This window comes from Siphateles boraxobius, unplaced genomic scaffold, assembly GCF_051911475.1.
Source record: "Siphateles boraxobius isolate OS27281-9 unplaced genomic scaffold, OSU_SipBor_1 262, whole genome shotgun sequence".
NCBI lineage: Eukaryota > Metazoa > Chordata > Actinopteri > Cypriniformes > Leuciscidae > Siphateles > Siphateles boraxobius.
The window spans coordinates 215,001-227,500 of record NW_027508879.1 but is presented as its reverse complement, the minus strand read 5'-3'; the positions used below and the strand labels follow the sequence as shown (position 1 = coordinate 227,500).

General features: G+C 39.7%; 2 protein-coding genes and 1 non-coding gene across 3 annotated transcripts in view; all 3 read left to right on the top strand.

Moving 5' to 3' along the window:
- LOC143752332 (transmembrane protein 214-B-like) overlaps positions 1–11,116 on the top strand; it is a 17,086-nt gene extending 5,970 nt beyond the window's left edge. The window contains exons 4-16 of the mRNA XM_077245485.1: positions 343–477; positions 1,435–1,517; positions 2,160–2,265; positions 3,138–3,219; positions 3,307–3,408; positions 4,369–4,510; positions 5,270–5,361; positions 5,450–5,498; positions 5,621–5,728; positions 6,167–6,381; positions 8,380–8,548; positions 9,338–9,489; positions 10,392–11,116. Of these exons, the coding sequence (XP_077101600.1) occupies positions 343–477; positions 1,435–1,517; positions 2,160–2,265; positions 3,138–3,219; positions 3,307–3,408; positions 4,369–4,510; positions 5,270–5,361; positions 5,450–5,498; positions 5,621–5,728; positions 6,167–6,381; positions 8,380–8,548; positions 9,338–9,489; positions 10,392–10,527 (1,571 nt within the window). The 3' untranslated portion in view covers positions 10,528–11,116. The remainder of the gene's footprint in view (positions 1–342; positions 478–1,434; positions 1,518–2,159; positions 2,266–3,137; positions 3,220–3,306; positions 3,409–4,368; positions 4,511–5,269; positions 5,362–5,449; positions 5,499–5,620; positions 5,729–6,166; positions 6,382–8,379; positions 8,549–9,337; positions 9,490–10,391) is intronic.
- Positions 11,117–11,329: 213 nt separating this feature from the next.
- On the top strand, positions 11,330–11,417 carry trnay-gua (transfer RNA tyrosine (anticodon GUA)). Its single transcript is given in 2 exon segments — positions 11,330–11,366; positions 11,382–11,417. It is a non-coding gene; the product is annotated as a tRNA-Tyr (tRNA).
- Positions 11,418–12,102: 685 nt separating this feature from the next.
- The window catches only part of LOC143752327 (cytosolic carboxypeptidase-like protein 5), a 29,524-nt gene continuing 29,126 nt past the window's right edge, over positions 12,103–12,500 (top strand). Inside the window, exon 1 of the mRNA XM_077245473.1 lies at positions 12,103–12,186. The gene's annotated coding sequence lies outside the window, so the exon portion shown is untranslated. The remainder of the gene's footprint in view (positions 12,187–12,500) is intronic.

Sequence of the window (12,500 nt, the reverse complement as noted above, 5' to 3'; positions counted from 1 at the left end):
CTATATGGAGAAAATCCTGGAATGTTTTCCTAAAAAAAACACTTCATTTCTTTTCGACTTGTGACGTGTTGGATGACGTGTGTGAGTAAATTTTCAGATTTTATTTCTGAAATGAACTAATCCTTTAAATTTCCGTTACAAGCGGTTCACACTAGCAATAAAAAAAGCGATTAATACAAGAAAATTCTTACATATACCCATTTAAAAAAAAAAAAAGCAATGTGACTTTTTGAACCAAACCCAGCGTCACCCTCTGAATGTCACAAGACTCCAGTGTTTAATCTGTGTCCTGCAGGAAAACTGTGTTTTTGATCTGGTCTAATGCTGTGTTTGTGTGTCTAGATTACCCATACTGCCTTGCTGGGAAGGAGCTGAAGGGTATTATTAAAAACCTGCTGGGTAAATGTTCCGACACACTGCCCGAGTTCTTCGACCACTGCGTGTTCACCATGATACGAGAACAGGACCGACAGCCAAGTGAGTCGACTCACGTTCATTTACACGGCACTCTCGGACTGGTCGTTCGGTCTGTTTTGTATTTAGTGGTCATGTGGTTTCGGCCATTTGTTCCCCAGTCTCCATGTGTGTTTGTCTTACACAGTTGCTGTGTTGTGTATTAGATGTGTGAGTCAGTGTGTCTCAGTTCCAGGAATAATGATGTTCTTGCTAGACCTAATCAATCGTGAATTTTGTGCTGACGATTAACTGTCATACAAATCATTGTTTAATGATATATATATATTATTAGGGATGCACAATATATCATCCGCCATATCGGTATCAGCTGATATATGTTAATATATCGACTTTGATCGTTATCGGCCCAATTAGAAAATGTTACAGATATAAATTAAAGCCGATAAATAATGTGTTATTTCCTTCAGCTGAGACACTTCAGACGCACTGTTCATCATTATGGATTTGAATTGCTTGAAATATGATTGGAATTAATTCAAAAAGGAAAATACAGTAAAGTGAGACATGCAAGTCTGTCATATCGGCTATATAAAATTATAATGTGAACATCATTATAATTGTGTGTGTGTGTGTGGGACATGGCTTTTGTTTTTGTAATCAGGCTCTCATAAATTGATTGGCCAATATATTGTTTTTTGGCTTTCAAATATAAAGAATTATCGGTATCGGCCAAAAGTTACATATCGGTGCATCCTATTATACTGAATAAAAATGAGTCTACAGGCTTTCATAGACTGTCTGGGAAGGTTTCTTTTTTTAAAGTTTCGTTATAAGTTTTGTTGACACATTGTCAATACTAAAAGCAATTAATACATGAAAATTCTTACATGCAACCCCTTTAAATGTTTAATTTTCTCTTATTTGAATGGCAAAATGTGATCAGTTTAAACTGCACGTTTATTGCGGTTATCTCTGCGCTAATAATTGCGTAATTGTGTGTTTCTGCGGCTCTGACAGGTGAATCTCTGCATGGCTACAGGATGTGCATTCAAGCTGTCATGCAGGACAAACCCAAAATCGCCACGCTGAACCTCGCCGACGTGAGTTAAACTCTATACACCATCATTAACCTCAACTGGGTCACTGATAGGGCTGGGTATCCATTCTGATGGATTCAATTTGATTTTTGATTTTGATTCCCGATTTAACTCAATGAATGTAGATTTAATGCAAATCCTATATTTATAATAAGAAGAAAGAACAGTGAACATAAGTTTACAAGTGGTTAATTAATACAAAGAAATGAAGTGTATATTAAACTGTTTTTATTTTAGGTACATTAAAACAGAACCCAACTCTATATTTCAAATTCATACAATCAATAGACAGGATTTTGATGCAGGGCTGAAAATTGGACAAGTCACATGCCTTGATCAAACAGGATCAGGTTATTTTATGTTTATGATACAACAAATATAAAATCTCACCGCTTTATCTGTAACATGCAAGCCTATGAACAGTGGAGGAAAACTAATACTCACTTCTGGGTGATGGATAAATAAATATGGGAAAAAATTGATTTGTGGCTTGGAGAATTGATTTTGAATCAACCACATGTAAAAAAAAAAATGCTTAATCAAAATATGTTTTTTTTTGGCCAACTAATAGTCGCTCTTATGACACCGTTTCATGCAATGAAAGTGTTTTTGTAGTTTAATGAGCTGTGTGTGACCTCTTTACAGCACCTGGAGCTGCTGCGCTCGCATCAGAACCGGCCCGTCACGTGTTTGACCATCATGTGGGCGCTGGGTCAGGCGGGCTTCTACGACCTCGGCCAGGGCATCAGAGGTGAGCGGTGTTGAGGAATCATTGAGAAATATCTGCTGATGTGTGTAACTGCACTTTCTCTTGGGACTGAACACGACCAGCGAGACTGAAACTTGTGAACTTTAACCTGGTTTTCCTCATTGCCCTCTGAAAGGTTTCATATTCAACACGGTTTTATCCGTTTCTTGCACCAAATACACTCAACTTTCCCATTTATCGTTTTTCCAACACTGTTTTTATCTAGTATTGAACGGACTGTTTCTGCTGCTGTACCTTTAAGTATTCTGTGCGTAAATCGTAATCTCAATTCAAACACCCACATGATCTCATTCGTAAATTGTCTCTGTCTATCGGTAGTGATCAAAATAGAGGAAATCGCCTTTTGAAAGTAACTTGAAGCTTCAAATAAAATTTGTTTTGATCACTTTGTTACACCAGTAGGTGTCGACAATTGACTAAATGATTCAATGACAAAAAAAATTAACAATCAAGAGATTTGTTCAATAATGGTGATTCTTCCATTAATGAAACAAGTGAAGACTTTACGAGTGAGTTATTGAATCATTCAAGAGATTTGTTCAAAAATACTGATTCATCCATTAATAAAACAAGTGAAGACTACAAATGAGTCATTCAAGAGATTCGTTCAATAATGCTGATTCATCCATTAAAACAAGTAAAGAGTACAAGTGAGTCATTGAATCGTTTAATCAAGAGATTTTTTCAAAAACACTGATTCATCCAGTAATGAAACAAATGAAGTCTTGACGGCATTTAATCATTTGTTCAAACAGATTTTAAAAAAGTCATGATCCTGAGTTTACCCAGAAAAGTGCAGCTCTGACGTCCAGATCGTTTCATGATATGACCTGTTTGTTGTTGTTATCCTGTAGTTTGGTTGGGAATTATGCTTCCCGTCCTCGGGATGAAAGCACTCTCTGCGTACGCCGTCGCTTATCTGGAGCGACTCCTCACGTAAGTCTTTACAAGATCTTTACTTTCAATCTGGAAGTCCTGGACTATCTGAGCAGAAGCTCAGGGTTTGTTGTATCCGTGTTTCAGGCTTCATGCCAACCTGACCAAAGGTTTCGGGATCATGGGGCCGAAAGAGTTCTTCCCGCTGCTGGACTTTGCTTACATGCCCAAAAACGCTCTGTCACAAAGGTAAGGCACTTAACGCGAGCCATTGAATCATTAAAGGGATTTGTTCAATCATGCTGATTCTTCCATTAATGTCACGAGTGAGTCATTCAATCATTCATTCAAGAGATTTGTTCAATCATGCTGATTCTTCCATTAATGTTACAAGTGAGTCATTGAATCATTCATTCATTCAAGAGATTTGTTCAATCATGCTGATTCTTCCATTAATGTTGTGAGTGAGGCATTGTATCATTCATTCATTCAAGAGATTTGTTCAATCATGCTGATTCTTCCATTAATGTTGTGAGTGAGTCATTGAATCATTCATTCAAGAGACTTGTTCAATCATGCTGATTCTTCCATTAATGTCACGAGTGAGTCATTCAATCATTCATTCAAGAGATTTGTTCAATCATGCTGATTATTCCATTAATGTTACAAGTGAGTCATTGAATCATTCATTCATTCAAGAGATTTGTTCAATCATGCTGATTCTTCCATTAATGTTACGAGTGAGTCATTGAATCATTCATTCAAGAGATTTGTTCAATCATGCTGATTCTTCCGTTAATGTTACGAGTGAGGCATTGAATCATTAATTCATTCAAGAGATTTGTTCAATCATGCTGATTCTTCCATTAATGTTGCGAGTGAGTCATTGAATCATTCATTCAAGAGACTTGTTCAATCATGCTGATTCTTCCATTAATGTTACGAGTGAGTCATTGAATCATTCATTCAAGAGATTTGTTCAATCATGCTGATTCTTCCATTAATGTTGCGAGTGAGTCATTGAATCATTCATTCAAGAGATTTGTTCAGTCATGCTGATTCTTCCATTAATGTTGCGAGTGAGTCATTGAATCATTCATTCAAGAGACTTGTTCAAATACACTGACTCATCTAGACTTTACGAGTGAGTCTCTCTGAGGCGGCGGCTGAGGTGTGTGTGCTGATTGTTTTCTGCTGGTTGTTTCTCAGTCTGCAGGAGCAGTTGTGTCGGCTTTATCCGCGACTGAAGGTTCTGGCGTTCGGAGCGAAACCCGAATCGACACTGCACACGTACTTCCCATCATTCCTGTCCCGGGCGACGCCGAACTGCCCTGATGCCATGAAGAAAGAGGTGCGACACATCAACTAGAGCCTTATTAAATTCAGTGTATTTTTTTACACATTCCAATTTTTTTTTTCCCAGCTTCCACTTTCCATTTTATTTTTTCCCCTAAACTCCATTTTATTTTGTTCCCACATTCTTTTTCATTTTCTACACAACGTGTGTATATATATATATATATTTTTCTGAAATATTATTTTGTCAGTTTTAATTTTCTGGATGCTGTGGAAGTGAAATGCTGTGTTGTCTGTTTTATTTTTTTCTGGATTCTGTGTTTTTTATGATTTAATACATGTTCAATACTGTTTTTGGCAAACAAAGTGCAACATGACAGAGGTTTACTGTTTTAATTAAAACTTTGATGAAATCAAATTAATGCATAAAACTTTAACAATTTAATATTACTGTAATTAATCTTAAAAATGAATTTTGAACAATTTCTTTTAATTTTTTAAAATTTGTTTAGACAAAGTGCTGCACAACTGAGGTTATATATATATTTTTTTAAATTATGCGTTTTTTAACTATAGTATTCTTTGAGAAGTATATTCGACTGTACAATAGCAATATATTCCTGTCATAATTTCTTCAAGTAAAATCCAACTTTATTTTGTCGTGTGTATGTGATGATAGTTTTCTTCTAAACTCTGTGACATTCTACAGGCAATTCTATTTTTCTGGCTGGATTCTGTAATTCCGTCTGTTTTCTCTGATTGATGTGCTGTTATTCATGTTACGAATGAAGCTGCTGTTTGTTTTGGTCCGCAGCTCCTCCGAAGCCTGACCGAGTGTTTGACCGTCGACGGCCAGAGTTTGAGCGTCTGGAGGCAGTTATACACCAAACACCTGCCTCAGTCCAGGTGACCGTGAGCAGTGCTGCCCTTAACTATTAACACATCAGGAGCTTTTAATTCAACATCCTATTCAATGCTTTGTTTCTGTGTTCAGTCTGCTGTTAAATCACCTTCTGAAGTCGTGGAAAACACTTCCTCCGAAGGTAAGAGCGCATCTCACACACACACACACACACACACACACACACACACACACACACACACACAGACACAGACTCGTCATCTCGTGCTCCTCTCTGTCCTCATGTCATGTGTTGTCGTTTAGTTGCAGAAAAACCTCCAGGACACCATCCAGTCCTTCAGAGTGACCAATGATGAGCTGCAGACCAGCACCAACACACACGACATTCATGACTGCAACTCGCTCTGCACTGTAAGACACATATACACGCACGCACTCTCTCTCTCTCTCTCCCTCTCCCTCTCTCTCACTCACGCGCATACATACATATTCACACCCACACACTCATACTTACACACACTTGCTTACACACACGCACATGCATACATGCATGCATACAGACACACGCATACATACATATTCACACACATACATATTCACACACACACACACTTGCATACTTACACACTTAAATACATGCATGCATACACGCATGCAGATACACACATGCACATACACACTCTCTCTCTCACTCACGCACATACATACACTGGCAAATCTGCATAATTATATGGTGTGCAAAAATGAACCGATTTATTTTACGCTGCGCACTTGAACGATCTTTCTCCTGCCCGACACACAGCTGTAATGGTGTACGTTGATATACTGTGTCGCCATTTTACCCATCAGTCCCTGCAGCAGAAGATGAGCGGTCAGGGTTTCCCCTGGTGGCGCGTGCTGATGATGACGCTGGTGTTCGTGGCGGGCTTCATCGCGCATGATGTCAGGTCACATGGCTCGTTCACAGACTCCACCACAGCGCTGTACCTGGAGAGGTCAGGGGTCACCGGCGTATCCCAGCAGGCCTGGAGCAAAGTGTCACATTACGGCCAACAGGGCGTCAGGTCAGAATGAGCCAGAGATGATATTATATTAAATGTCATAATCATTTGTTAACAAACAAGTATTCATTACTTCAATAAGCACATTGTATCTGCATTGCGTGCTGGGTGTGAGGTCACATGACTCACGAGTGGGTGCTGGGTGTGAGGTCACATGACTCAAGTGGGTGCTGGGTGTGAGGTCACGAGTGGATTCTGGGTGTGCGTGCTGGGTGTGAGGTCACATGACTCACACGAGTGGGTGCTGGGTGTGAGGTCACATGACTCAAGTGGGTGCTGGGTGTGAGGTCACGAGTGGATTCTGGGTGTGCGTGCTGGGTGTGAGGTAACATGACTCACGAGTGTGCGTGCTGGGTGTGAGGTCACATGACTCACGAGTGGGTGCTGGGTGTGAGGTCACATGACTCAAGTGGGTGCTGGGTGTGAGGTCACGAGTGGATTCTGGGTGTGCGTGCTGGGTGTGAGGTCACATGACTCACGAGTGGGTGCTGGGTGTGAGGTCACATGACTCAAGTGGGTGCTGGGTGGGAGGTCACGAGTGGATTCTGGGTGTGAGGTCACATGACTCATGAGTTTGAGGTCACATGACTCATGGGTGTGAGGTCACATGACTCATGGGTGTGAGGTCACATGACTCATGGGTGTGAGGTCACATGACTCATGGGTGTGAGGTCACATGACTCACCACTGCGCTGGGTGTGAGGTCATATGACTCTCGGGTGTGAGGTCACATGACTCTCGGGTAGGGCTGCACGATATCTGGAAAAAATTACATTGCGATATTTTATTTTTCTGCGATATATATTGCGATATGAAAACAATTTCACCCAATGACTTAAATAGCTTTCTTTGGAAAGAATGAATCATCTGAATGACTGGGGTGATTTTGTAAAGGAGTAAATCTGCATAGATTCTATTAACTAATGTAGTTAACTAGAGTTTAATAAATGGAACCTTATTGTAAAGTGTTTCCGATTTGTTATATCTCGTGAGTTCAGTGTGGGACAGATAAGTTGTTTTAACCATTCATTAAAGTGAATCGGTTCAAATGAATCATTAGTTCGCGAATTGGAGGTGTCATTAACGGACCACGGCACACGTTGTGTGATTATCCCGGCAGTTAGGACATCGCACAAGATTGGTCTCAACACAGAAAACATTTCATCACTGGATAGATTTTTTTTGTTTTGTTTATTGAAAGTGTGGTTTATCTGAATGTGTGGAACGCTTTTCAGAGAATATTTTTTTTAGCACAATTCACAACCAGCGGTAGTTCAGGAAAAAAATATATCCGAATGCTTCACCTGAAACTTCGGTCTTCCGACCTTTTACCATTGTGTATTCTCAAAGATATTCAGTCAACTCAATTCATTAATATGCGCGAGGGAGGGTGAGAGAGCAAGACAGTTTGAAAACGGTGAGAGTGCGCGCGCGACCGGGGCTCTCTCTCTCTGCTCGTTCTCTCAGTTTTGCGCAGCAGTCAGTCATCTATCACTCACCGGTCAAATAAGGCTTTGGCGGGACAAAAATACGCTTTGGCGGTCGCCAAAAATTGTTCAATGGAGGAAGGGCATTCTGACTTTATTTTGAATTCTCGTGTTCGTTCAAGCTCAGAAATAAGAGAAAGACCACTGATCTGCCCGGCTCACAGAAAACAACGCGCAAGTTCCAGTCTTCTTACGCTTGATGTTTAAACTGACAGGACTTAAAAACACATGCAAATGATAAACTTTCACTATATGATGGTTAAACTTTGCAATTAATCCGGAGCTGCTGGCCCGTACAGATCATGAATCACGGATCAACTACTGTACGATTTAGGCCTACATCGCAACATCCTGCGATGTGACTATCGTGGATGCGCACATCGCGATATCGATGCTAAAACGACACATCGTGCAGCCCTACTCTCGGGTGTGAGGTCACATGACTCTCGGGTGTGAGGTCACATGACTCACGGGTGTGAGGTCACATGACTCACCAGTGTCCGTGTGCTTGCAGCTGGTTGGCCGAGAACACGCCGCATTATTACTCGCTTGGCGTGGAGGCCGTGGGGCCGATGCTGGAGGACGGGCAGGACCGGGTGAAGGTGGCGTTCGCCTTCATCGCACAGAAGAGCTCACAACTGTTCCTGTGGATGCAGGAGAACGTGCCACGGCTGATACAATGGGTGAGAATTACACACTCGCTTTTATTCTGACGCAAAAAAAATGGTGTTTTTTAAGAGTTGGGGGAAAAATCTCAATTTAGAATAAAAATTTTCCTGATTAAAAATTGCGATTCGTATAATCAGGGTTTGAAATGATCTTTTTCACTCACCGGCCAGTTTGGCTACTAAATTAAGTTACCGCCCGTTCAGAACTTCTGCTAGCCGAAAAGAAAAAATAAACCAGATACATTTTTTCGCAACTTATATATTATATATTTCTTCATTTTTTTTTATTTTTTTATTTTTTATTTTTTTTGGCTGGTGTATATATATTTGGATTTTATACATTTCCTTCTTATTTAAACAAAATCCTGTACTCCAGCATCTCCTCCTCTTTCATCCTAATCACCATAAAATGTGTTTTAGTTGAACAGATCAATACAGTACAGAGAACATCAAAACCATGTAAGATGTTGGAAAATATCTCTTTTCTGTTCACCAAGTCCTTTTTAATCAGTTTGAATAAGGAAATATCTTTGTTATAGCATCCTTTCAGTGGTTAAAGTTTCATCAGCCATTGCATCTGCTGCACTTTAATTGTACCATTGGTGTTTTATTTTTGTTTATTATATTAATTTTGTTTTATCTTTTTTAGAATTTGAAAGATAATAAAGATATTGTTTGATAAGTGAGATCTCTGATTGAAGTATTTGAAAACCGAAAAAAGTGTTAGCCTTTTGAAAACCTTGAAAGTCCTAGAATTTCATTTTTGTGTGTGTGTGTGTGTGTGTGTGTTCGTTCCTCACTCAGATCCATGCAAACACTCCAGAGAGTGTGTTTCAGTTCATCGAACACGTGAAGGAGCTTCTGCTGTACATCCATGAGCACTTCATCATCCCGTCACTGCAGTATCTGTCCAGCGCTCTGCAACACACCTGGAAGAACCTACAGGAGTCCTGCAAGTCAGTCATCAACACTAAACACACACACCACACACAGTTTTCAGGCTCGACTAGAACAGGTTTTCCTGCTTGAATGTTGATTATTTTCCTCATATTCTCCATTGTTGCGGCTCCTCTCTTCCCAGTCTGTCAGTAACGCTCTGTTTACTTCTTGTCTCTATGAAGCCCCTCCTTTTGAAAAGCACACTGTGCTCTGATTGGTCGGCTGGATCAGTGTGTTGTGATTGGTCGAGCGCTTCGAGTGTGTTTGGGAAATGTCCCGCCCCTTACCGTAACCGCCAGTTTAACACACTACTAACTAACTCACCCAGGCCCCGCCCCTTATATCTGCGTATTAATTATTATAATGAGGAATTTCGTGACATGTTCGTTCCCAGAAGAAACTCAAGCAATATCACACGAGTGCTGTTTCTGTCCCGAAAATCCCGAGTTCAAATGTGATATTGATTTTATACAACATCTCAATAAATAATAAGTTAATATTGTGTTATTTTTGGCACAATATTGTCTGCTTTTTACTTAATTATATTAAAATATTTCAATTGATTGACAGCCCTAATATATATATTAAATTGAATGACCCCTTTTGAACTTTCATATGCAAATAACCTGTTATGATTGGCTAACGTCTTCGCATATGAATTGAGTAACAGGTGTTGATGTGTGAATGTGGGCGGCCTTATGTTAATGAGTTTTGCGATTAAATTCACGTTTATTTGTACAGCGCTTTTCACAATACACATCATTTCAAAGCAGCTTTACAGAAAGTGCATGAGTCCACATTACAGTTTAGAGTGATCTGTTATCAGAGGCAACAGTCTAAGTTATGTATTTCAGAAATGTACATATACAAAGTAACAGTGTTATTAATTGAATACATGCGATGTGTTTTGTGTCTGTAGTGGCGAGGTTTCTCTGCACTGCTTACAGGATCACGTGAGATCCTTCACGAACAGCACCTGGCTTTACCTGCAAGACGCCACGACTGCCATCAAGAGCCGAGCGCAGGAGCTCCTGTCACGATGTGCACATTTTTAAACAGACGTTTCTTCACCTCCTTTTTTTCTGTTGCTTTTTTTGTCAATTTGCATGAGATTTTATATCTGTTGTACTGACAGTTCTGTCTTTTATGCAGATGTTTTTCTTGGTGTTTATTTTACACAAAGTTGCCAATCCAGATGGAGTTGAAAAGAGGCTGTTTTCTACACAGACACACACACACACACACACGATATTGATAGCGCTGTGTGTGTCTGTGTAGTAAACCAGTGATCGCCTCTTGTTTCGAATGAAACATGTCTGTGGTGAAGGACAGAGATGGATCACTAATGACTACTGCTGCTGGCTGAGCTCTTTACTTGAACACTGAATATTAATGTGATTGGATGATTTACTGTTTCTGTACCATATGAAGCAACAAAAGCGTCCTCGACTGAACCTCATGTGGTAGATTGCAAATCAAACATAAACCCTCTGGTTTTAGCCCTTTTGGGATTTGCCAGAGGTTCAGTTCTGTTTCAGATTAACATATTATTGAAAGTTTGAATCTGGTGTGTGTTCTGTAAGATCAGCGGATTTGTTACTTTGTAAATGATTTATAAATAAATCAACCAATGCTGTTCAGGTCTACTTTTTCCATTTGTTTTGTTTCAATTTTCATTGGGATGGAACATAAATGCTTCTGTTTGGGTGTATAAATACAATAATTTGGTGAAGAAAGTATGGTAGCATAAAATTAACATCATATATCATTTGTTTGTGGATAAATTCGAGTATGTGAACCCGAGTATGTGGTTATGATGTAAATTCATAGTTGATACCATTCAGTGTGTTTTCAATCCCTTCGATAGCTCAGTTGGTAGAGCGGAGGACTGTAGAGGTGATTCACTGAAATCCTTAGGTCGCTGGTTCGAATCCGGCTCGAAGGAAGAATTTTTTATATTTATAAAACGGTTAGTGCCAGTCCTTCATTCTGAGTGTTCTATTACCGCTTCACCCAACGGTCCTATGTATCACTACGCAACCACTCTCGGCAACTTAAACATAATAGTTCTTATTGATAAGCTTATAGAGTAGATCGAGAGCATTTTCCTTCAGATCAGTCATATATTCTTAATAAGAAAATCCGTTTGAATGTCCGCAGGGATATCTTGTTTTTCCCGTTCCCTGACACGCTAGTCATTTGACAGTTGAGTCTTCTCCGTGTTCACAAGTTTCAGTTCTTTTCTACTGACTGACTCGCTCATAAAGACGGTCTTTGCCGCCATCTAGTGGCGAAATAATGTAACTTCTGTTGTTGTTCACGGTCAGGGTGGGACTATTTTTTCCAGCGGATAAGGGGATTTTATTTAATGAATAAATAATCAATAAGATACTGGAGGGCTAGTGTTGTATCGTGAATAAGTCACGGCTGAAGGGCATGGACACCAAGAATATAACTATGAAGATAACTATAACAATAACTATATTTGCGTCCGAACTAACGAACGATAACGGTGTGTTTATTCTAAGCTCACATGCTGCGGTTTAGAAGTGTGTACAGCGTCACTGAATATGTTTTTGCTGTTCTTGTTGCATTTACACGCTTTAGCCAGCAGATGTCCTCAGCATGCTATGTTTTGAGTGAAGTTAGTGTAATGATCTAACTGTGAAGTTAGCTGTAGTCAATATAGTGAAATATCACCATTTATTCAGAAGGTATGAACGATTGTTTTTTCCATATCCATTTTCTTTCTAAAAAGGGGGTTTGACTTTTTTTCTGGACCTCGGCGATTAACTTCTCTCATGTCGCGAGCCTTTAAATTAGAATGGATTTTGATTGAACGTTTTATCGTTCAACACCAGGAGGAAAAATAGTTCCGAAAGTGATCCCAACGAAATCGTTTCGCTAAGTTATATCGTTATCGTTATAGCTATTGAGAACGATTTTTACAACTATATCTTCATCGTTATCTTGATATCGTCCTTGGTGTGAACGGACCTTTATTCAGGATACAGCACAGTCTCTCGCA